The sequence below is a fragment of the Taudactylus pleione genome, unplaced genomic scaffold, assembly GCF_031769625.1.
Source record: "Taudactylus pleione unplaced genomic scaffold, aTauple2 ptg000034l, whole genome shotgun sequence".
NCBI classification, from domain to species: domain Eukaryota; kingdom Metazoa; phylum Chordata; class Amphibia; order Anura; family Myobatrachidae; genus Taudactylus; species Taudactylus pleione.
In genome coordinates, this window is record NW_028284436.1 from 2020106 (window position 1) to 2046673 (window position 26568).

A 26568-nucleotide genomic window follows, 5' to 3' on the forward strand; every position below is an offset into this window, starting at 1 on the left:
ATGGTTGACAAATCTGTCCCCAGGTCTTTTCCTTCATGTTATGTCATCCAAGATGGACGTTCATTCAACCTGACCGCTTGTGTGTGTATGAGCCTAGAAGCAGATTATTTATGTGCTGTCCAAGTACTTACAGGTCTGGAGAGATTTCTGTGGCGATCCTTATACAGCTGCTATCTGCCACGCTGAATTCATGAAACAGGATCCACTCTGGCATAATGTGGGTGAGGCTGTACCCAGAATCCGTGTGTAACTGTCCTATCTGTTTGTGCGTCAGCATGATATAATTTCCTGAGCCATCAACATCTCGAGCAACCTAGAAAGCACATTATAAATATTACTCAATATATTTCATATACGGGTTAGTGTAGTAAACATCTGGGCAGCGTGACCTTACAGTGTAAGCGAAGACGCTGCCTTAATCTCAGCTATTTATCAGATTTTACTATTGTTGCCCTCTGTATTCTATTATCAACACTGTACAGAGCAAACATACAAAACCAGGTAACCTGAGTGACAGGATAAACAAATATACATAGTAACAAATAGCATGAAACTGTCACACAATAAACAGGAATAAATCAAACTCAACATAGTTACAAATGTGGGAATAATGCAGACACTTAACTAATGTGAGGAAATGCCAACATGTATTAAATAATAGTGTCACAAACCAGAGAGAGTGCACATGAGGGGAGAGAATTAAACAATAGGAGGGTAGGCCCTGCTCGCAAGAGCTTACATTGTAAAAGGATAGGGAGGGAGTGGGGGTACTGGGGAGATAAAAGGGTTAGTGATGAGGGAGGGAAGGCCTGATGTGGCAGAGATCTGGTACACAAGGGTGAATGAGTGAGATTTAAAGGGAACGTTTGAAACAACGGAGATTAGTGGAGAGAGTCTAATAGAATGTGGGAGAGCACTCCGTAGTTTAGGGGCAGCACGGGAGAAGTTTTGTAGTGGGGAGCAAAGGCAGCAGTTAGACTGGATGGATGGATGGGGTGTGGAGAGAAATGAGGTTGGAGATGTAGGAGGGATAAAATTGAGAGGGCTATGAAGGATAGGGAGAGAAGTTTAAACTGGATCCAGTAGGGAATAGGGAGACGGAACGGAGTGATAGAAAGTTCAGTCTAGAGGCAGCATTATGACGAGATTGGAGAGTAGAGAGATGGTGGAGGGGAACACCAGCGAGGAAGGTGGGCTGCAGGCTTCAGGTATTAACAGACTATGGGGGTGATTCAGCTTGGGATGAAATTGCAAAGCTGCACGCAAGCTATAGATATATGATGTATGTACGCAGGCAGCTTTGCACTTCCGTCCTTGTAAATATGCAAATATGTAGGGAGGTGTATGAGACCCACTTCTGCATTTGCAATCTCAGCACTGCGACTGGGGTTGATGGCCGGCCAGCGAGACCAGGAAACTGCGTCTGTGAACACGGCCCCTGGCCTTGCCACTCCCGGAAAATGGAGCCGCACCCACACCTCCTCCTAAATGCCTCTGCCTGTCAATCAGGTGTGTGTGATCACGTAGGACCTGTTCTGCGCACGCACAGATTCCCGATAATCAGGAACCTAAGTTCAGCATTGCACGCAACTGAGTGAGCCCCTATAATTGAACCTGTGGAGGAAGCTGATCTGCTAAAGATTGATTTACAAAATGGAGGCAAAATCTGTCAAATCGTCAAGAAACAAGTGACCAGGAGCCAGGTGCTGCACAATAACATCACAGTGCAGTCCTAGTCTCCCTATCACTTAGGAGGAGCCAGCATTTTGGTGTCACCCCCTCAGAGGGTGACAACCGGTGTGCTCCACACCCCCCTGGTGGCGCCACTGATTAACCTGCACATAGAGTAGATGCTGTTGTTTCCTTACCTGCATAAAGTATCCAGTCAGGAGCGATTTTTTAATGTTCAAGACATTTTCTTCAGAACCAAAAGCCGGCTCAGACACTGGGAGTTCGATTCGCTTCATTATGTCCAAGAGTTCACCCCTTATGACACACCCCATTTCCAGAGCAACGTAGTTTAACAAGTGATCCTGACACCACCTCTCAATGTCGTCTGTTTAAGAAAAAGGTGGCTGAATAAAGTTACAATGGTGTTATATATATATATATATAGATATATATATATAGATATATAGATATATAGATATATATATATATAGCACAGACGGTGTAATGGTTACCGTTACTGCCTCACAGCACTAAGGTCGTGGGTTCGATTCCCACCACGGCCCTAACTGTGTGGAGTTTGTATATTCTCCCTGTGCTTGCGTGGGTTTTCTCCGGGTGCTCCGGTTTCCTCCCACACTCCAAAAATATACTGGTAGGCTAATTGGCTCCAAACATAAATTAACCCTAGTGTGTATGTGTGTGAGCCTGTGGTAGGGAATATAGATTGTAAGCTCCACTGGGGCAGGGACTGATGTGAATGGACAAATATTGTAAAGCGCTGCGGAATATGTGTGCGCTATATAAATAACTGGTAATAAATAAATATATATATTGCAATAAAATGACCTAACATTTATTTGATACAAAAGACGTAAGACAAGTAACATTAAATAAAATTAAAAAATCCCTTTACACGCTAGAAAATAATATACTGCAATCTACAGTAAATCAATCATCTACTTAACCTTATAATGGAAGGCATCAAAAGAGTGGAGGCTATGTCTGGAATTACTGGGCAATGTGTAGTATACTAAGGTTTTCAGACTTGTCTCTCTTATAAAGCTCCTCTGAATTGTTCAGACCGAGCGATGGAATGGGGACTTCCCATCCAGTCTCACATGCATTGCCAGGCCAAATAATGACAATCAATAGATGGACACCAGGAGGTAGACAGTGATTAGGTTGACACGTGGTTTTTCATGATTTCTCAATGTTTTTAGGATCAGGATTAGTTTTAGGCACTTGGTAAAGGGTTAGGGTCAGGAACCAGGAGGAAGGTTAAGCACCAGAGTGAGGGTTAGGGTTTAAAAATATTTAAAAAAGACATGTCGACCCTTTGACCGGGTCGACCATTCACCTGTCAAACTTTTGACCTCGTCGACCTATGTCCATGTTGACAATTTACCTGTCAACCTTTTCACCCTGTCAAACTAACTCCATGTCGAACATTGGACCCTATCGACCTGAGTTCATGTAGTCCATTTACATGTCGACCTTTGTTCCTGTCGACCATTCACGTTCTACCTTCTGGTGTCTAGCGATTGTTTATCTAGCTACTGTCAATCTATCAATCCACACCCATTAAAATTTAGGTAGGGGCCTGTAATGATGTTCTCCTGCCCAAGCGGAAACCTATTCTGAGGTCTGACAGGTGCCAATGCTTATCAGAAGATGCCCTGATCTTTTGAGGATGGGGAGGGAGGCATTTAAAGGCGAGCTGGGGTTGACCCGTCACTGCCCCCTCACCTCCCTGTATTACAATCATGGAACCCCCATTTATCCCTTAATGTTACGTCTCTGCTTCCCATGCACTTCCACACAGTGGGCATCATTAGTACAGGTGCAAATATTCAACAGCCCATAGCAACCAGAGATGTGACTTCATCATTCTTATAGCACCCACAGACCCTGGAATTTCTGTGGTCGATATGTTTATTTTAGAGCAAACAGACATGAACTTGCCATGTTTGCGATCTCAAAAGATTGCAGTGTCTGGTCAAGCCCTAACTGGCCCAGAGGCAAATCCAAACTGACCACAGTCTATTTTCCCTGCTGCTAACTCAATTTACATGTGAATGGGTCATTTGGTTGGCAACCAAGAGAGGCTGCATTGCAGCGCTTACAAGGTTACTTTAACCTATTCGTTTAGATGGGATTCCTGCACATTTTACAAAAATACATTCCATTTATCTTTCTGCCTGCTGTGTGTTTCACCAAGGTCCTGATGATCCCTCCTCCCACCCAGAGTAGTTTACTCTTTCAGCCCTTGGATACGACAAAGCTCAGCTCTGCTCAGGATGCATTGTAATGATCTGCCCATGTTCTGGCACTGTGCTCTACTGGGGAATGCTAGACAGATCCTTATTGTGTGGTACACTCACCACCACACAAAATAACAGCACAGACCAGGTGTTCAGCCAGAATACTGGAAACAGCAGCATTAGAACACTGGAAAATGATGGCACTCACATTGACTTGCATTGTTATTCTTCATCTGTTCATACTCTTTGTAGATGTTTATAAGGGTAAAGTGATCTCCCGCAGAGTGCATAAACCGCCTCCTACTAGTTAGCCTGGTAACACCCGCTTCAAGGGAGGATTCCAGGAAACAGCTCGGAGCTTCCAATTGAAAGAAAACAGCCTTAAATTAATGTGGACAGATCATACAGTGAGCTAAATGTCAGAAGCAGCAACAGGTTCCCCTGGAAGGTGAGCCAAGCATGTTTATGTATAAACCAATACAATGCTTCTCCCTAACTCCCCATAACACAATCCCGGCCACTCCGAAAAATCAAAGACTCCCCAGCAGTGACGGAATGACATGTGCCAGCCTGTGGTGACTTGTTCCACAGAGGTTTAATTATCATAGGTTACCTGCTGGATCCACATCTATAGTTTTGTATATTCTGTTAGGTCTTTAATGTACAGTAATAGAACACACAGGGAAAAAAAATATATATATATTTTAAAAATGACTCATTCGATTACATAACTGAGATGTACTAATGAGTGCAATTCAAGGGTGCAAAAAAATAAAACTAAAATGCAACCTATACTTCCTATGTGGTAACCAGGGAGCTGTCAGTATAACCTTTCTATGGGGAAGACAATCTTCCTGACCCAGTGGAGGTTCCTGGTCACGTGCAATGTCCTAGGTCTGAAAAGTTAATTAGACAATTCTGTGTATTGACCTAGGAAACATTCATACATGCTAATTAAATCATCGTTAAGAAGCTTTTTTCTAATGTACACAAGTGAACATAGCACAGCTGACCTCTTTTCATGATTTAGCCCCTGCATTCCCTTAATAGGAAAGACCACCTCTCAACCATTGCAAGTTCCCATATGTCCTTGTACAGTACAAAATGCCATTGTCTAATTAATGGCTTACACCAGGGGTTCCCCAACTTTCTTGAATTACGGTGCCCTAGAGTTTCAGCTTTTTTTTTTCGCGGAACCCTTAGGCCAAAAGTTCCGTATTGAGAAATTCAGCAACATTTTTTAAATTAAAATTAAATTGTGTTTACTTTTAGTTATGTGGCGGTAAAACGACTTCCCCACACTACTACTGTATGGGGAAGCGATCCAGACAGGGAACGTTGGCGCCACTAGAGTTGTCATAAACTTCTCCATGGTAACCGCTTCATGAATAGAAAGAAGCAGTGAAAAGTTTTTCTCTAATTCATGAATAGTCCCCCACGGCCTCTAAAATGACAGTTAGGAGCTGATTGGTTGGAACTTTATCTCTCTCCAAGGCTTAGTACACCTCATCCTGTGGCTGCAGAGAGGAGCAGCCACTGGGGAAATGTAAAGAAACACCCCTCCGAACATCGATGGTCTGATATATCGATGACTGATATACTAAAAATTTATGTTAATATGTTTAATTAAAAAAAGAATATGTGTATATATATATATATATATATATATATATATATATATAAGCTTTCCTCACGCAAAAAAGAAAGCCTTTATATATATATCAATCTATAGGAGGGCAATATTTTTTGTCCTGAGTGCCGAACTACTTTGGACTCTATATATTCTATATAATTTAATAAAATTGTGTTGGATAAGTTTTAAGAGATGTTCTTGACCCAATTCAATCACAAAAAAAAACTTGACATTTTCTGAGCAGTTTTTTTTTTCCGACAGTTAAATGGTTAATACAGTGCTTGACTTTTAACATAATGACCATTAGCGCTTTATTGGTGGTTTTCTAAAAATAATACACAATGCAGTTACCTCAGTTTCCCCTGGGTGGCACTGTTCTACTCATCACAGCACAATACTCTAGCAATCAACATGGCTATTCCCACTAATGACTGCAAACATGCAGTGAAATGTATCTGTGCAGATTTACTTCTGTCCATATAGAAAACTGACACTTATAGAAAAAATAAACCATTTAAATCCTGCTTTATCCAATCCTCATCCATATGGATAGCTCCAATTACTGCATTCAAAGTACATTTGAAAAACTGACCTTTTACACTTTTTTTTTCTCCCTTTAAATCAGATTACATCCACCCACGCCAATTTCATAAGCTCCAGCATGTAGAATGCAATAAAAGCTAAACATACTCAAGCAACCCCGAGACAAATGGACCTGCTGGTATTATGTAGAGTTACACCGCTATTATCGGAGCATACGATACGCGGTGGTGACAGCTATTATAGAGTGATAAATACGGTACAGGACGCAGATTTGTTACAATGTACTGCTTAGGCCTAGTTATCAACACAATAATGTTTAATGCCGTTATTTTCTGACTACACCAATGCCACAGTCCTTTATCTATATTTTATCAAGTTATATTATCATTTCTCCACGGTCTGGGATGCTTACAGCTGGAGATAGTGGCAGGACAATGCAATCTCATTGAAATGAATAATTTGCACAGCGAGATTTCCACTACGAGCTACTTTCTAATTTATGGCATGTTGAAATTGCTCTACTAGTGTCATCTGTCCTATTGAAACTTCAATGTCTTGCATTTAATCGGCAATACACTTTCTACTTGCATGCTTATACGCCGTCAGAGGCCGAGATTTCTAACCGCCCCCATCGCTGCCAGACACAGACTCCAGGGTGCGATCAGACACTGGCTCCCAGCACAGATTGCAGGAAGACCACTGCTTAGTATGCTCAATAGAATTTCCCATTGTTTTACATGTACAATACCTGTAACCATGGCAGCCAGTGTGAGTACTTCATCCACACAGTCAAACTCGCAGGCAGCCAAAATAGATTTTGACAGCTGTGGATCCAGCGGAAATTCAGACATAATTATTCCAAATTCAGAAAGATTCCCGTCATTGTCAAGTGCGGCCAAATAATCCAAGTCTTCCAGGGCCTGCATTAAACTTTCAGGGTCTGTGGGAAATAAAGATACAGGAGATATACACAGTACATATACATATATAAACCATATTAAATTATTATTCACAACGGTACAAATGCTTTTAAAAGAAGGCGTTCGGTTCACCTGAAGGTAACATTCATTTACTGATTTGTGCATGCTAGGGCCATAACGAACTATGGGTGATCGGTGCCATCGCACAGAGCCTCTGTAGGCGGCACTGTCGCCCCTCCCACGCAGCATCCGCGAAGCGTCCTGTGGTTGCTCCAGACATGCACCCTGCACAGTATATACAGCCGAATGGCCGGTCACACCCTCTTCTGCGCAATGTAATGATGTTGCGTGCTCAGTGGGCGGTGCCAGGACAGGGTGCAACTGTGCCCTATTACGGCTCTGGGGCATGCCCTCATTAAACAGAGAGCACATCGGGGGTGCTCTCTGTGGGTCGACGGCCGGGCAGTGCGCAGGCCCCGGAGCGAGCGAGAAATCACTTGCTCCAGCGCTCACATCCAAAAGGGGAAGCTGTTGATTTTGATCGACAGCTCGCCCCGTTTGGCAGGCGGACCGGGGGGGGGGGGGGGGTGGCTGGCCAAACGGAGGCGTTCCCGAAGCTCGATGGGGCTTGCGACGAAAGAGACCCTACCACAAGGGTCTCGTCGCAAGCCCGATGATCGCGACCATCATCTGGCCGCTCGCTAAGGCTGTGGGTGGTCACAGCTTAGCGAGCGGCCAGGAGGCCGAACAAAAGAAAACATGCGGCCGCCCTGATTCAGAGCGAGCGCTCGCTTTTTGTGAGCGCCTCTGAATCAGGCCCTGTGTGCAGTGGGGTAACATGCAATCACCAGGCCTGGTTAGGGATGGCCATGGAATGTTGATAGTGCCCTTGATACTTTATATTGATGGCAGGAAAAGCTTGATGGAAAACAATCGGATCACGGGATGCAGAGTGTCAATCAGCAGGGAGCGGGGCTGAGTGAGGCAACAGGGAGCAGGACTAAGTGCTGTGCGCCTCCTCCACCCAAAAAAAGGCCATTGCCCTATGTATGCCATTGATGGCGGAGAAACATTGGACCTTTGCCATTGATGGCAAAACCATTGATGGCTGCTAACCATTGATGGGTCGATGGCTGTCCCTAGTTCTGGTTGCAAGGATTGGGGGACAAGGAAGTGGCGATGCGCGCCCACAGACACCAAAGAGCCCCATTGTTCTGCTCTTCTGAGCAGAAAGGTTGATATCAAGAAATGTCTAGAGGGCAAAGAAGAAAGTTACACAGAGAATGCAGTGGGTCTGATTCGCAAAGCCGATGTTTCGCGAATGGAGCAATTTTCTGCCACTGCGTATGCGTCGCACTGTGCATGCATCAAGGTGCTTTACCATTGTCGCATGCTGCCAGTATCAATCACATAATCACAGTGCGATTTACAGGCAGGCAGCGTCTGGGGAGGCAACGGGGAGTGTTGGCTAAAAACGCAGGCGTCTCGACTGTGTCGGGGTGGCGTCACATCCTATGACTGTGATCCCGTACACAGTTAACAAGGCTTCGGTGTCTTAGTTACGGCGGCCATTCTGAGTGACCACAGACTCTCTCAAGGAGTCAATGTTTGCCTGATCTGTGTCCGATGCTGTGTATATGTACAGATATGCGTACAGCTGCGATGGGCGTCTCAGTACAAGTCCCGGCCTCTGTTGCGTTAGCACATCCTCCGCATTTTTTTCATAGACCTTACGCCATGGCGACATTCAATTAGAGGCAAAGCGGAGTGCAATGTAGGTAGAGTATAGTACGGATGCCAAAAGATATAGACCTTCACAAACACCTGAGAAACCTGCATAATGTGCTGGTGATCCTCTTCTGATTGGCCGATTGAGGATGTACCACGAGATTTAGATTACAGAATGCGCATTTCACAAGCAAACCAATGGTTAAAAACATGAGCATAGGCGCGCATACCTTCCAACATTGGGGAGAACGAGGTCGGGACTTTAGAGCGCGTGCCGCCCAAAAAACGGGCGTGAGTTAATGATGCGTGAGGCCATGCCGCCCGGTTTAACACAATTTTGGGGGTATGGCTGCACATCATGCCCCCGTTCTTGTCACTCTGGGGGCTTACCTAGTCTATCCCAACACGTGCGGATGACGGAAGCATGCCAGTCCAGCCCATGACAGAGTACCCACCACCCCACAACATACAGGCTGCTGCTTGACCTACAATGTTGAAGATTTGTGAGAGTAAACTTATTTTTGGGTGGGAAAGAGATTCCACTCCTGCCCCCCAATTGCACATGCTCTACCTTTTCAAGTTAACTTAAATATCTTGTCCTGCAGCACAAATTGCATTCCCTGAACTGCCCAGCTTTTCTCATATCAGATGGGGATATATTCCCCCACCACCCACACAATCTGCACCATTCTGACGTATTAACCCACGTTAATATGCCCAGGGCTCTTTACTCAAAATTTTCTACTGTATATTTATTTATGGCATCCAGGGATACACCCAGTATTTTAGCCCCAGGCTGCTGTGTTGGTGCGCAGGGTTTGGCATATCAATTCTTGACTATTAACCCAATGTAACCAGACGCAGCAGCACTAAACAGATACATAGTGCCACAGAGCATTGGCACTATGTGCCTGCATTTTATAGCCTTCATAAAGTTCACCTCATTTTGCATCTTTTTATTTATTTTAAGCTATCTATGATAAAAAAAACATTTCAGACCCTCTAGATTAGAGGTAAGGATTATGTTGGGGAAATACAAGTCCCTGCAGAGGACTGTAGTTCTAACAGATGGATGAATACAAACTGTCCGCACCTGTTCTAGATTGCAACATGCCTGCCAGCATTCTGGGCAGCCAGGTTGGCATAGCGGGGGACAGTGGTGAGGCATAAAGGGCGTGGTGCGACATAAGTGGGTGTGGCAGGGACATGATGATTTATTGGGGTGGAGCGGTGGGCGTGACCTCACAATCGCAACATCATGCCCCCCCCAAAACCCCCTCCCCCACATACTGGCACTGGGAAGTAGGGGGCAGGGCGACGATGGCAAATTGCGTCATCGTTCCAATGTGCGTCATCGCACAAAGAGACAAAGGGCTGATCACTAGAGAGAGACAAAGGGCCGATCACTAGAAAGAGACAAAGGGCCGATCAGTAGAGAGAGACAAAGGGCCGATCACTAGAGAGAGACAAAGGGCCGATCACTAGAGAGAGACAAAGGGCCGATCACTAGAGAGAGACAAAGGGCTGATCACTAGAGAGAGACAAAGGGCTGATCACTAGAGAGAGAGACAAAGGGCTGATCACTAGAGAGAGACAAAGGGCTGATCACTAGAGAGAGAGACAAAGGGCTGATCACTAGAGAGAGACAAAGGGCTGATCACTAGAGAGAGGCAAAGGGCTGATCACTAGAGAGAGACAAAGGGCTGATCACTAGAGAGAGACAAAGGGCTGATCACTAGAGAGAGGCAAAGGGCTGATCACTAGAAAGAGGCAAAGGGCTGATCACTAGAGAGAGACAAAGGGCTGATCACTAGAAAGAGGCAAAGGGCTGATCACTAGAAAGAGGCAAAGGGCTGATCACTAGAGAGAGACAAAGGGCTGATCACTAGAAAGAGTGATTCCCGGCATTATCTCCCCATCCTACCCAAAATAAGTAACTTTACTACGTCAGACTTCAATATGCTCCAAATTCCTGAAAAGCTTGGAACATTGTTTTACAACTGAAAGACTTTAAACATTTTCTTTTTTTGCTGTCATTTTATCTGTGAAAAAGAAACAAAGATGTATTCTCATAGATGTGTCGAAATGCATAACAAAAACATTTTGATACCAGACGTCTTTAAAGCATTACCATGTAAAAGGACTTCTATAAGGGCAATTCAATTTGGAGCGAAAAGTCAGTTTTTGCGATAATTTCGCACCGATGACGTCATTTTCACTGGTTTTGGTTTTACACTGTATTCAATTTCAAAGACTTTTCGCAGGTTCAAAAAGTCTTTGAAAAAAAACGGGGATAACTTTTCACCACTGAATAGGTGGCGAAAAAAAGTGCAGAATTGGGGTTTAGGGGTGCAGGCTGGGAATGTCATTTTAAAATAAACGGTGTCAAAAAAAAGTTTTAAAAAAAAAATAGGGACACCCCAAAAAAATTATTTAAAATTTGGGGTGAAAAAAAAATAAAAAATAAGAGTTATGGTATAACATAACTTTGTTAACTCTTTTTCTTCGGGGTCCATGGTGTCCACAGCCATTACGTTGGGGTATGAATCCCGGTCACCAAACAGTTAATACAAACGAACTCTCTGCTCCCAGGATGCACCGAGTTTCCTCCTCATATACCCCACCCCCTGCCCCCTGCCTCAGGTAGCCAGTTCGTTACCAAGCTCAAGCAGGCAGAGACAAACAAAGGGTAAGAAAGAAAAGACCCATACTTACGAGTCCAGACTCTCAAGAGAAGAAATTATGGAAAAACCTCCCCCAGAACTACAGGTGCGTCTGTGTGGGTGTCCTGTGGACCCCATGGACTCCATGGACCTCGAAGAAAAAGAGTTAACAAAGGTATGTTATACCATAACTCTTATTTTCTTCTTCGGGGTCCATGGGGTCCACAGCCATTACGTTGGGGATATCCCAAAGCAATAACCCTATGGGCGGGGACGCTCCTGACTCTTGGAAGAGAGGAGAATCCTATGCCCGAAGGAGGCATCCTGAGAGGCAAAAGTGTCAAAGGCATAAAATTTGACAAAGGTATGGATGGAAGATCATGTGGCTGCTTTACATAATTGCTCAGCAGAAGCACCCCGGCGGGAAGCCCATGATGGACCTACCGCCCTAGTAGAATGTGCCGTCACTGAATCCGGCACACGCATACCAGCCTGTGTATAAGCCAATGAAATTGCCATGCGAATCCACCTGGCCAGTGTCTGTTTATTGGCTGGCCAGCCACGCTTATGACAACCATAAAGCACAAAAAGTGAATCGGACTTCCTCCATTTGCTCGTGCGTTTAACATAAATTCTCAACGCACGGACCACATCCAGGGAAGCCTCACCTTGTGAGAGACTTGTGCCCTGAAATGCTGGAACTACTATTTCTTCATTAATATGAAATTTAGACACCACTTTCGGAAGGTAACCCTCCCCCGTACGTAGTACTGCTCTATCTTGATGAAATATCAAGAACGGCTCCCGGAAGGAAAGTGCAGCTAAATCCGACACTCTACGTGCAGATGCCATAACAAGGAGGAATACCGTCTTTGCGGTTAGCCACTTGATGTCTATTGAATTTAAAGGCTTGAACGGAGGAGCCTGTAAAACCTTCAGAACTAGAGTCAAGTCCCACGGAACAACCGGGGAAACAAAGGGAGGCTGAATCCTCAACACCCCCTGAAAAAGGTCTTTATATCCGGTCTCAGAGCAATTTTATGTTGGAACCAGACTGAAAGAGATGACACCTGTACCCTTAAAGAGGCCAGGCCACTTTGAAGAAAATCCAGCACTCTGGATATCAGGAATTTAAGTGGATCATACCCTTTCAGTTGATACCACTGAAAGAAAGTATGCCAAACCCTATAATATATACGGGCTGAGGATGGTTTCCGTGCCTTGAGCATCGTCCGTATAACAGACTCGGAAAACCCCTTTTCCCTCAAGACGGAGGCCTCAAGAGCCATGCCGTCAAAGATAGCCGATGAAGATCCGGGTACCAGCAGGGACCCTGTAGCAACAGATCCGGTCTGAATGGCAGAGGCCATGGAGTGTCTATGGAGAGAGACCGTAGATCTGTGAACCAGTGCCGCCTCGGCCACACCGGAGCTATTAATATGACGGTGCTGCACTCTTGTTTGATCTTTCTGACCACTCTGGGCAGAAGAGCAAACGGGGGAAACAGATATAACAGCTTGTAACGCCACTTTACTGTCAGTGCGTCTACAAACTCGGCTCTCGGATCTCTTGTCCAGGATCCGTACCTGGGAACCTTGTTGTTCCTTCTTGATGCCATCAGATCTATTTCTGGTAGACCCCACCTGTCCACAAGGTTCCGAAAAACCTGTGGATGTAGGGCCCATTCCCCTGCATTTATCTCTTGCCGACTGAGAAAATCGGCCTCCCAATTCAGGATTCCTGGAATGAACACTGCAGATATCGTGGGCAGATGAGTCTCTGCCCATACCAGGATTCTTGATACCTCTGCCAAGGCGGCCTGACTCCTCGTGCCCCCTTGATGATTTAGGTAAGCGACCGCGGTGCGATTGTCCGACTGTATCTGCACCGACCTGCCCTTTAAGATTTCCTGAGCCTGCACTAAAGCTTTGAATATAGCTCTTAGTTCCAGGATATTTATCGGTAGCCGACTTTCCGTCACTGACCACTTTCCTTGGAAAGTGTGTGACCCCGTCATCGCCCCCCAACCTTGAAGACTGGCGTCAGTTTTGACTAATGTCCAATCCGACACCCAAAAGGGGCGACCCTGCCTTTTCTACAACCACCAGGTCAGGGACAACCGTACCTCTGGAGAGAGATGCAGCAGCTGGGACCTGATCATGCGATGATCCTTGTTCCAGCAAGACAGAGTAAATTGCTGCAGTGGTCTGGAGTGGAATTGAGCGTATTCCACCATCCTGAAGGTGGCCACCATCGACCCCAGGACCTGCATGGCTACTAGAACGGATATTTGCCTGTTGCGAAGCAACCTGCGTATTCGTGATTGTAGAGCAAGGATCTTCTCCTCCGGCAGATATATTCTCTGCACCACGGAGTCCAATCTCGCTCCCAAATGACACATCTGTTGTACCGGACAGGGTGACAACTTTTGCCAGTTTATGATCCAGCCGTGACTGTACAGACATGATACTGTCAGCCTCAAATGATCCTGTAACTGCTGTGGGGACTGCCCCAGCAACAGGAGGTCGTCCAAGTAAGGCAAAATCCTGACACCTTGGCGCCTGAGGCATGCCATCATCACTGCCATCACCTTGGTGAATACCCGAGGGGCTGTGGACAGGCCAAACGGCAGGGCCTGGAACTGAAAATGTTCCTCCCCTACCGCAAAACTAAGACATTTTTGATGAGCCTGTGTGATTGGGATGTGAAGGTAGGCATCTTGTATGTCTAGGGACACCATATAGTCCCCCTGTTCCATTGCCAACACAATCGATCGCAATGTTTCCATCCTGAACCCGGGGCTCGAACAAATTTGTTGAGTTCTCTCAGATTTAAAATAGGCCGGTATGACCCATTCGGTTTCAGAACCAAGAACAGATTGGAGTAAAACCCCTCTCGGAACTGGTTCTCTGGCACCGGAATTTACTACTTCTGATGCTAGTAAGGCAAGAATAGCCTTCTGAAGGGCCAAAGCTCTTTCTGAACCCACCTGCGGGTTTACACAAAAGAACCTTTGAGGAGGAGTCCTCCAAAACGTCAGGGCGTACCCTCAGGAAACAACTCCCCGAACCCAGGCATCCTCCGTCGTGAGGTGCCAGGGCTCTGAGAACTGAAGCAGTCGGCCCCCCACCCTGGGATCCCCCAGGGGGAGGCCCGTCCCATCAGGCCACTGGTTTATCCTGGACCCTAGATCCTGGATGTTTGTTCTGCCAGGGCTTCCTGGGTGCTGCCTTTCTTGGTGGAAATCTCCCTGAGGGCTGACCTTTGGCCTTGCCCTGCGGCCAAAACCCCCGAAAGGACGCCCTCCTCAATTTAGACAAGGTTGCTGATGGTAAACCTGCCGTCTTTGAGGCTGCCATGGAGGATACAATTTTGTCCAGTTCTGGACCAAAGAGCACACCTCCTGTGAATGGAAGGAATTCTAGGGCCTTTTTGGACCCGACATCTGCCCTCCAATCCTTCAACCAGAGGATCCTACGTGCCACCACGGACTCAGCTGAAACTTTAGAGGAAAGGATCCCTGCATCCAAGGCGGCATCACACAAATAAGAGGCCCCTTCTCTAATAAAGGAGATCATATCCAGTTGCTCCTTAGAGGCTCCGTTAGAGTTTTGGCCCACTCCTCAATAGCTCTTGCTACCCAGGCAGTGGCCATAGCTGGGCGGGTGGCCGTTCCTGCCAGCGAAAAAATTGATTTGAGACAAGACTCCAGTCTCCTATCCGTGGTTTCCTTCAGCGAAACTGCTGGGATTAGCAAAGTGGTACGTTTAATCAGCTGTGCCACATGCGCATCAACTGATGGTGGATTCTCCCACTTGGCATAGTCCTCTGCTGGAAAAGGATATAGAAGCGCCATTCTTTTAGAAGAATGGCTTATCTTATCCGGACGGACTCAGGCTTCCTCCATAAGTTCTGATAAATGTTCAGACTTTGGGAATTCTGCCTTAACCACTTTTTGGCGCTTGAACAGGGGGGCTTTCCTAAGCGGAAGATCCCATTCCTCGATATTTAACACCGATTTTACAGCCCTTATCAGAAAAGGGACATCGGCTACTGGGAAATCACCCTCCTCGGAGCTAGACTCCTGCGAAAAGTCCTGTGCCTGTTCCTCGGAGGAGGAGGCACTCGAGCACTCACCCATGTAAGATGGTACATGGTGCCTAGATTTAGGCTGCTTTGGCTTGACAGCCTGAGGCTGAAAAACCCCCGAGGATGATGCCATAACCTTACCAGCACCAGGGTCCATCCAAGGCGGCCACATCATGGGCATAGGATGTATCTGCTGAGGCAAACCCCAAACCGGTGGTACCGGGGCAGCCAGCCGTTCCGCCACCTGAGCCATAACCTGAGAAAATGATGCCCAAGGAGGCTCAGGGCCTGTAACAGGCAAACTTAATTGGTGTGGTGGCTGTCTGAAACAGTTCCCACAAAGCCCATTTTGTAGAAAGTCCTGTGGGGACAGACCTGCCTTGCAGGCTACACAGGATATCAGCAACGGGGCTCCCGCCAGCTGACCCTCAGACTCCTTAGACATAACACTATGCCACTGGTTCTGAGTGTATATGTGCTGCTTTCTACTTTCAACCCACACACCTGTAGCAAGGGAAGGGGAGACAGTGACAGTATACAGGAATTACAGGTCTTTTACAGAAGAAACAGTATCCATAAACAATCACATGTCCTGCATAAATACTCTGCGAGCCATATACATGTAAGCTCTCATTACCATAATCAGCCTCAGCTTAGATAGGATAGAGCCCTGTAAACACCTAAACCAGCAGTAGGCAAGGTATACAGGGAGACTGCCCAGCGTCTCTCTTGTAGGAACAGCCCCGGCTGGTCAGGAACATCAAATCCCGGCGGTCTAGGCTAGGAGAACAAGCCGTATGCCTCCTGACTGCAGCGCGCCTCCGGCCAGTCTCACCGCTGAAGGCCGAACCGCCACGTGGACCCGGCGTTAGCGGCCGCTGCGACCACCTGCTTACCTGCCATCCCCTTGATCCGGTTGCGGTCCAGGGCCAGAAAGTCCCTGCCGAATCCCCTGCCAAGGACCTGCCGAGGCTAGCGGTGCGGCGCCGGAGGAGGTAGTTGCAGCGCGTGGCCAGTGCGCCTCCAATCAGGCGCGAGGCTGCTTCCAGGACAGCTCAGACCACCCGCTGAGATAGAGTAAAACTCTTTTTATTTTTTTTTGTACTCGTCTGCAGGACTGCTCCAGCAGTCCCACTGTCTATGTGGTGAACACACCAAACAGGAAGAACTGGCTACCTGAGGCAGGAGGTGGGGTATATGAGGAGGAAACCCGGTGCATCCTGGGAGCAGAGAGCTCGTTTGTATTAACTGTTTGGTGACCGGGATTCATACCCCAACGTAATGGTTGTGGACCCCATGGACCCCGAAGAAAGGGAAAAAATTGTTTAAAAATAGGGAAATAGGTTCAGGGGTATTCTGTAAGTATGCGGCAGGTGTATTCTAGAATAGGCTATTAGCGGCAGGTGCATATTTGCAGAATTTTTAAATAAATACTTTAGGGACTTAAAAATATGCTAGTACCCATTTTCATGTACCCCAAATTTGATGGGACCACTTAAAAAAACGGAAAAAAAACCTAAGTGTTCTTCTGCATCACTTCTTCAATGTCGGGAAAAAAAACACCTGCAGCCGCTATTTAAAACCCTGACTTTCATTTGCAGGCTAAAACGGGGGTACCCATAGTGATCCCCCATGTTTTTACAGTTTTAGGGGGTCCTACAATTTATTCCAGGTAAATTTCGTTTTTTTTCGCTGATCCTACTTCGCCGGGTTCCGTTTTCGTAGCTTTGAAATTGAATACGGGGATAAAGCGGGCGCGCACCCGATACTTTATCCCAGGAAAATCTCCGATGTGGAGCGACTTTTCGCTCCCATATTGAATACCCCTCTTACTATCAATCTCTGTGTGTGTCATTATATCTGTAGTGTCATTATGGTAGTCTGTTTCTTCCATTGTACATAGGTACAGCACATCAGCTGCAATCTATGGAACAGAGCAGGCACTGGAGCAGTGGCGGAACTCCCGGAGACAATGGAGTAATTTGCCGCCGGGCGCTAGCCCTGAAGGGGTCACCTGGCTCCATTATCACGTAGCATGTGACCGCCGCAACCCGCCTGAGTACCCGACGCGCACGCATGGATGGGTTTCTCAGTAAACAGAAGCCCCCCTGCCCGCCGATCAGTAACAAACACATCGCCGGCTCCGATGTGTTTGTTTTAGCAGCCTATGAGAGTCAAATAGACTCTCATTAGTTGCTTTATCCATGGAGGGAGCCGGGCGGAGCTCACTCATGAGCTCCGCCTTCTGGCTCCCGATGGTGATGGGTGATACGATGATGTTTCTCCCATAGTGCCGAGCGGGAGGACAGAGGAGCGGGCGGTGGCCGGCGATTCAGGTAAGTAATCTGTGTGTGTTATATCTGGGGCACTGCATAGGGGGCACTCAGTACTAGGTGCACTACATAACGGGGCACTGCATAGGGGGAACCCACTACTGGGGGCACTATATAATGGGGCACTGCATAGGGGGAACCCATTGCTGGGGGCACTACAAAATGGGGCACTGCTTATGGGGGCATTACATAACGGGGCACTGTATAAGTGGTCACTATAGATTAATGCCATTTTTGCACAATCACCTGATGCAGGGTGATTCAATTCAATGCGATGCTGAATAGTCCTGGGTGGGAGCTCCCGGAGCTATTCAATTCAAAGCGATGTTTTGGTCGGGTTAAATGATTTCTTCTCGCACCCTCCTGGGATGCGAGGAGAAAAACGACAAAAGTGCCGGTCGCACAGCTGTTTTCCAGCTTAGCGCGACGCTAACAGCCGCGCGGCCGGCACTTAGTCGGAGAATGCCGGTTCTTGCGACTAAACACCCAGGTTAAGTCACGAGAACCGGCATTCTCCGACTTAACAGAGCGCTGAATTGAATAGCTTCGGGAGCTCCCTCCCGGGGCTATTCAGCATAGCATTGAATCGCGCTCTTTGTGCGGTCTCTAGTGCAATTTTTAAAAAAATTTAATTGCTGCCAATTACAACACCTTTTTCTGCACCAATTCTATACATCACTTGAGTTAGCTCCCAGTTTCTCAAGTTAAATCCGTCCTAAGTTTCTTATTTCACGGCTTTCCTTTTTAGCCGGTTTCCCCTGGAAAGCGTTAATGTAAGGACACATCTAACGAAGGGCATGCAAATTCATTTACAGACCTTTAGCCGTCATGCCCAATCCATTTTTCTATGGTTCACGAGGCCCGTAAAGGGTACCAAGATTGTCGCATTTGTTCATTTCAATTACAACTTGAAATTAAATGTGCTACAGCTTAGATGCAAGGAGCATCCAGAGATCTTTCAGGACAGATCCATGACCTCTACTCAATTTTTTTATCTAGTTAAAGACAAGAAAACAACGCAGGTTTATTTGTGAAGCTACACAGAAAAAGGGCAGTAAGCACTTAGGCCCTCACTCAGAGGCGGTCGCAAGAAGCGAGCACTCGTTCTGAATGAGGGCGGCCGCTTCATTTTTGAAGTGCGGCCTCCTGGTCGTTATGTAAGCTTAACGACCAACCAGGTTGATGGTCGCGATGGTGAACACCATCGTGACCATCGGGGCTTGCGACGAGACCCGAAGGTTGGGTCTCGGCAGCCGCAAGCCCCAGGGAGCTTCGTGCTCTGAAAGAGCAGGAAACTCCCCACTGACATCACTGATGATGTCAGTGCGGCCGCCCACAAAACGGTAGGCGTTCGTTAAGGAACGCCTCTGTTTTGGAAACCACCCCCCCCGGCCCGCCTACAAAACGGGGTGAGCTGTCGATCAACATCGACAGCCGCCCCTTTTGTAGAGAGCTCCGGAGCGAGAGAGTTTTTCTCTCGCTCCGGGGCTTGCGCACGCGCAGTGCGGTTGCTGTGCGTGCGCAGGGCTATCGACCCAGTTGCGAGCACATCTGTGCTTGCGACCGGGTCTGAATTAGACCCTTACTCCCATCCAGATCTATGGCCTCTGTTAACTTATTATAAATTGGAGCCTTGCCTCAATAATAGGACTTGGGCCCTGATTCAGAGCCGGACTTCTGAATAAGTGTTTTTTTTGGAGCGGGCTCCTGACCGCTCGCATAGCTATGGGTGGCCACCACAGCTATTGCGAGCAGCCAGGATGATGGTCGTAATGGTCAAGACCATCGCGACCATCGGGCTTACAACGAGACCCTTGTGGTAGGGTCTCATGGCAGCAAGCCCCAGAGAGCTTCTGGCTCTAATAGAGCCGGAAGCTCTCCCACTGACATCACATGTGATGTCAGTGGGGCCACCCACAAACGGCAGGCGTTCGCATGGGATCGCCTCAGTTTGTGAAGCCACCCCCCGGCCACGCCTCCAAAACGGTGCGAGCTGTCGATCAAAATCGACAGCCGCCCCCCTTTTGGTGCGAGACCCGGAGCGACGGAGCGCCCGGAGCTAGCCAGATCTCGCACATGCGCACGTCGGAGCCGGCTCCGGCGTGCGCAGTGGCCTAACATCGACCCGCTCGTGAGTGCATAGCGCTTGCGAGTGGGTCTGAATCAATCCCTTAATCCCTAATTAAAACGTCTTTATTGCCTGAGTGTCTGCTCTCCCTTTGCCCTGCGTAAGAGGTCTCGTTACAGTTCAATTTCAAATACTTTTCAAATTAATGGCACATTGTCAGTGCTGTACAATGGAGTGGAGAGGTTTATAGGTGAACGCCGATTTACAGATGGAGTGGAATTTAGTTCAAATGCTGTGCTGCAGGTGACACAATGTACTGTGGCCCTGATTCAGAGCCGGACGCAGGTGACCACCCACAGCTATTGCGAGCGGCCACGATGATGGTCGCGATGATCAAGACCATTGCGACCATCGGGTTTGCGACGAGACCCTTGTGGTAGGGTCTCGTGGCCGCAAGCCCCAGAGGGCTTCTGGCGCTAATAGATCCGGAAGCTCTCCCACTGACATCACTGGTGATGTCAGTGGGGCCGCCCACAAACGGCAGGCGTTCGCATGGGAACGCCTCCATTTGTGAAGCCATGCCTACAAACGGTGCGAGCTGTCGATCAAAATCGACAGCCACCCCCTTTTGGTGCGAGACCCGGAGCGACGGAGCGCCCGTCGCTAGCCGGGTCTCGCGCATGCGCACGTCGGAGCCGGCTCCGGCGTGCGCATGCGCAGTGGCCTAACATCGACCCGCTCGCGAGCGGTTTGAATCAGGCCCTATATCCCAACCACAAGCTATACAGTGCATTTCAATGGAACATAATGTGATAATGGCAGCAAGTGCAAACTCAATAGAGACATAACAATAAAAAAAAATATTATGATCCTTATGCAGAATTGGAAGCAAAGCAAAAAAAATAAATTAGCAGGTAACTTTACACCTGGAACAAATCATGCTGTAATGCAAGGGGCGAAAATACATGTATTATTTTTGGATGCAGGACAAACAATACCGGCTGCTGTTGCATGTACAGTAGGCCACAAATGCTGGGCAGCTTTATTTTTGCATTGCAATTTAGATTGGAATATGGACTCGCACCCTGGTTTTGCCTTTTAAATGGTTGACCCTTGAAAATATCGGACTAGAATTGCCGGAAAGCCGTCAATGCCTACATTGCGCAGGCTATTTACATTTACCCCTGGAGGGGCCTACACACGGTACCCTTTGCAAACGATCCAATGTCGTTTGCAATTTCCCTTGAACTCCTGAACAAACGATATTGTGCCTACATATGGAGCGATTATGCAAACGATCAAACAAGATAGATGGGTCGTTAATGATATATCGTTTGGCAGCAAAGAACCTCACGATGCTGGCACAAAATAGTGGAGGGGAGTGGCCAGGCAAAGTGACGACAAATCTCTCATCGTCCATCGCATCGTTCATCATGAATACACACGGAATGATGTGTGCCAAATCGTGAACGATAGGTCGATATCTCTCTGCATGTAGAAGAGATCAGCGATGACGATCAACGACTGCGGGAGCGCGCATCGTTATTATGCATACACACGGCACTTTTTAACCGATTTGTCGTTCCAATCGATCGAAAACGGCCAAATCGTTTATGAAAAACGTACAGTGTGTGGGGGCCTTAAATCTGGGCTGATTCAAAGATGGACGGTAATTACTCAGACGCTGCATCTTTTTACGCATCGGCTGTGCTATATTATGCAAATGCCGCAGGAGGGGTCATGTGTAAATAGATGACGACGCAGTATCAGATCACCATCGGCCATTTGAGTAACCATCGAATGGCGGCCTGAACTCTGATGTAGGGGCCTACTCTCTGCCCCACCTGCAGTGCAATATGTTTTGTCCAGGTGCAACGTTACCTGCTTTTTTTTTTTTTTGCTACAGATGTGTAACCATGTCTGTAGATTAAGCCTTCTAGCCAATACAAGATCGCTAAGCCGTGTAAAGAATGCCTATCACCATTGGAACCCTAACTTATTTAGGTCTATCATTAGTGTGAAGTCAGACGATTAGGTGATTGTACAACAAAAGGATAGGTTGCTGGTTAGCAAACCAGGGGCTGCAGGGATACTTATTTTTTTCCTGTATTTGGGAGCCTGTGAGTGAAATCTAAGAGCCACCAGGATCATTTAAGGAATTCGGGAATATGTGAATATAATGAAACCAACCGAAATTCCTCCCAAGAGTTAGGAGGAGGAGCAACCACAGTCTCATTGCTGGTTAGAATACCTGGCCTCCTGTTTACCACCTTAACTGACTGTATTCAGGCAGAGATGGTCCATTGGTTCTGGCATGTGAGTCATTCCCTGCCATGAGTTCATCAATTTAGGAATCAGGAAAATTAAACAAGTAAAAGTAAAAGGTGAACCAGAAGGGGATCCTGAACCTCTACTACAGGGGAGCGTCACAGAAAATAAATTCAGCCCGGAGCAATCATTTAGGCCCCAGAGCTGGACAGATTAGGAGATGGAACACTGGATGAGAAGATGGCTCCTAGTTGAGATTGGCAACTTTTCAAAGGGGATGTAGTTGTGAGACCGGTATCAATACCGGCAAGGTAATCCCAACAAGGGACTTAAGATAGGTGTCTAAATACCTACGCCTATCTTAATCCTGACGCCGGAACACCGATGGACGCCAGCCCGAACGTGGCAAGTCCGGGGCGCCCTTAGCATTAGCCGTGGTGGTGGTGAGGGGGGTGTTAGGTTTAGTAAGCGTAGCGGGTTTAGGTCAGGTTTGAAGGATGGGGGGGAGGAGGTCAGGGTTAAATACCACTAGGGGAGGGTTATGGTTAGGGGGAAGAGAGAGTACTTACCTGCCCTGTCGGGATCTTCTTTCGGGCTGCCGGCGTCGGGATATGAACCGGCGGTTATTCAGCCGCCGCGACTTCCTACCCATTCCTTTCAAGGGGCACAGATGTCATTTTGTTTGCACAATGAATTTGGAGGGATGAGAGTGAGGTAAATCTCACTATGTAAATGGAGATTGCGCCGTTAGGTGTGAGTGAGATTAGCAGATCTCATATGATGCCACTTTAAGGGCTTGTAGCTCCGATTTTACTACAAAACTGGCAGGTGCTCGAGTCCCAAATAATGAAATATGGATGGATTGGACAGTATGGGTGTGTGCACGTGACGGGGTCTGCCTATGTGCACACATTGGCCCTGATTCAGAGCCGGACGCTCTGACCAGAGCGCTCGCTCTGATTCAGGGCCCACCTCCATTAATATGGAGAGTCCTCCTGGACGCTCGTATAGCTGTGGGTCACCACCCACAGCATATACAAGCGTGCAAAATGATGGTCGCGATGGTCTTGACCATCGCGACCATCGGAACTGCGAGTAAAAGCCTGCGGTTGGGTTTCTCAACCGCAAGGCCAGGAGTGATTTTGGCTCTATCAGAGCCAAAATCACTCCCACTGACATCACTAGTGATGTCAGTGGGGCCGGCTTCAGACGGTAGGCGTTCCCTTGGGAACGCCTCCGTCTGGCAGGCACGCCCACCAAAGGGGGCGTGCTGTCAGTCACCATCGACAGCACGCCCCCTTTGATGAGACACTCCGAGCGAAGGAAAGTCCTTCGCTCGTCGGGTCTCGCGCATGCGCACGACGGAGCTCCCTCCGTCATGCGCATGCGCAGTGGGGAACATCGACCCACTTGCGAGCAAACTGCCGCTCGCGAGTGGGTCTGAATGACCCCCATTGTTTGTTTGTGACAATATGGATGGAGAGAAGTCCCACATTCCCCACCTCCTCTGCACTTGGAAAGGGTCTTTATATTTATAGGGACCAATGATCCCTCTGAGGTTTTGTATCTTCTGAAATGTTTATAAACTGTTCTGCAAAAAAAAATCACAGCTGCAATCTCACTGGCTACAATGAGCAGCACAACTTTTATGATTGTCCCCCAGTATGTGACGTGGTAATAAAACCCCTAAATATATGTAACAGCTCCTTCTCTGCCTGTAAGGTTAGATCAGTGACAGGCAAATGTTTCTGCTGGAGAACCACTTGGCAGGTTTTGGTGTACTATTGAGGGTAGCACACAAAGGGGGAGATTTATCAAAGCTTGGAGAGAGAATGTACCAACCTATCCGCTCCTAACTCATTTTTCAAACATAGGGGTCAATTCAATTAGATGTGAGGTGCGAGTTGCTGTTTTCTATTTGAATTCGTACAGCGCATTCATTTTGCAATCGGATTAGCAGTTCGCACTTCCCTGAGCGTGAGAGATGGAAGGGAAAATCTTTAAGGTTAAAATGTCGGGACACTGGGCTGAACCCCTTGGTCACCGCCTCAATGACTAAGCTAACTGGAAACTTCCAATTTCCTAATTAATTAGTCCAATAATAACATGTCATTTTTTTGTGGTAAAAAAATGGCCTCAAATTACCCCAAAATCAACTTTTTTGTTAGTTAAGGCACCCCAAATCTAATTAGTTTGTTGAATAAAAAAAAATGTAAGCATTTCAGAGTGTCCTCAAAGAACCCCAAAATCTCCTCTTTTTTTTTTTATATTTTTTTTTCCGTAATTTGATTTGAGATTAAACAAAAATAGTTTGATTTAGCTTTTTTTTTTTTTAAAAAAGCACAAATCAGCCATTTGATACCATTTAAAAATCTTCAGTACTTTCCCAATGCCCACAAACAGCATTCAGGGCCTGATTCAGCAAAGAACGCGGTTGCTTATACGCACGCAATCAGCCGATTGTTGCGTAATGCGCATGCGTGACCTAGCCACTGCGCTCGGGACTGCGAACGCAGAGGATACGCAGACCCATGGCAGAGTGATTGACAGGAAGTGAATAAAAGAATGTAAGCTCTTACGAGCAGGGCCCTCTACCCTCTTGTGCTTCTCCCTACTTTAGTTTCATCTACTTCTTACTCACCACTAGGGCACCTAACACTTGGGTGCTTATGCTCTGGGTGTTATGGTCGATAATGTAGCAATATATATTATCCATGCCCTGGTCCTGTATTGTATTGTTCTGTACTGTAAGTCACTGGTCAACAATTTGTTTATGCACTTTGTAAGGCGCTGCGGAACACTTGTGGCGCCATATAAATAAATGATAATAATAATAATAATAATAATAAAAGACTGCACTCTACGTTGTTCCCACAACCACCAATGGACAATGGTGTAAGACTGTCCAATGCCTACTAACTACATGAGATAGGCAAGTGTAAATCCTATGAGTACACTGTAATTCTGCATTTGCTGTCTGGTCTACACTAGGTACTCCCTCATTGGTACCCACACAGAGGAAACCACCAGAGAAAGAGATGACCAACCGAGAATATTCAATTGAGGGCCCAGAATTGCCCCAGATCAAAACATCCTACCTGTATGTTACATTGGATGCCTTTTGCACTGACTAGGCACATTTCTCATAGAAAAGACAATGGGGGAGATGTTCTGTCAGTTTACAGGTTGTGTTTGAAAAATGACAGTTAGGAGCTGATTGGTTGGTACGCTATCACTCTCCAAGGCTTGAGGCGCATATCCACTAGACGAGAAAAATGAGCGATTGAACGATTACGACATCGTAATCGTTCAATCGCTCATTAATTGTGCAGGAAACTGTCGAAAACGACCAGTGATGCGCGTTCCCGCTGGTCGTTGTCGGCATTTGTCATTGCCTGAACATGCCAGCCAACCTGTCGATATCGACAGGTTGTGCATGCTCGGGGATGACGGAGGGTGCCTGCACTGAACGACATATCGTTCAGTGTGGGCACATTATCCACTGCACAGGATGATTAATGATTGCGCGATTACAGTGTTGTAATCGTACAGTCATTACACTCTCGTGTAGTGGATACGCACCTTTAGTACATCTACCACAATATATTAAATGTGGAAATGTGATTTTATATGAAGACTGTCCCAAGGTCCCCTAGCTCTTATGCCTTAGATCAGTGGTTCCCAAACTTTTTTCAGTTGAAGGCACCCTTAGGGTCTCCTTCATGTTTTCAAGGCACCCTTAAGCCAAATTACCTGTAGTACTGTCCATGATGCAATGCCCCCTGTAGTACTGCCTATGATGCAATGCTCCCTGTAGTAGTGCCCCTTATGCAATGCACCCTGTAGTAGTGCCCGTTATGAAATGCCCACTACAGTACTGCCCATTATGCAATGCCCCCTGTAGTTGAGCCCATTATGCAGTACCCCTTGTAGTAGTAGTAGTGACTCTTAGGCAGTGCCCCCACTAGTAGCCCCCCACAGCCCTGTGCAGAACTTAACTGCATGAAGTTCACGCTGGCTACCGCTCCAAGTTCCCAGTAATGCATTGCGCCATGCCGTGGTTGCACGGGTGACGTCACCCGCGCACTGCATCACTGGGAACGCTGAAGTGATCAGAGGCTTCTTTAGCCTCTTCTAGCTTCAGAGGCCAGTGATCAACTTTCTGAAGGAAAGTTGCTTGCGATCTACCGGGGGGAGCTCTGCGAGCTACCGGTAGATCGCGATCAACATTTTGGCCAGGCCTGCTGAGATGACAGCAGCTTCCCTCTGGCCGCGGCACCCTGGTGACAGCGCCGCGGCGCCCAGTTTGGGAACCACTGCCTTAGATACATTTAAATGGCATTAGGACATCGTAGAGGAATTCCACAGTCTACATTTGCAGTGCAGTCACT

At 47.2% G+C, this 26568-nt stretch overlaps 1 protein-coding gene across 1 annotated transcript in view; it reads right to left on the minus strand.

The window, feature by feature from the left end:
* The window catches only part of DHX32 (DEAH-box helicase 32 (putative)), a 105237-nt gene that overhangs the window by 2129 nt on the left and 76540 nt on the right, over positions 1 to 26568 (minus strand). Inside the window, exons 8-11 of the mRNA XM_088452196.1 lie at positions 6857 to 7048; positions 4141 to 4290; positions 1869 to 2056; positions 132 to 313 (exon numbers count right to left, since the gene is read on the minus strand). Of these exons, the coding sequence (XP_088308322.1) occupies positions 132 to 313; positions 1869 to 2056; positions 4141 to 4290; positions 6857 to 7048 (712 nt within the window). The remainder of the gene's footprint in view (positions 1 to 131; positions 314 to 1868; positions 2057 to 4140; positions 4291 to 6856; positions 7049 to 26568) is intronic.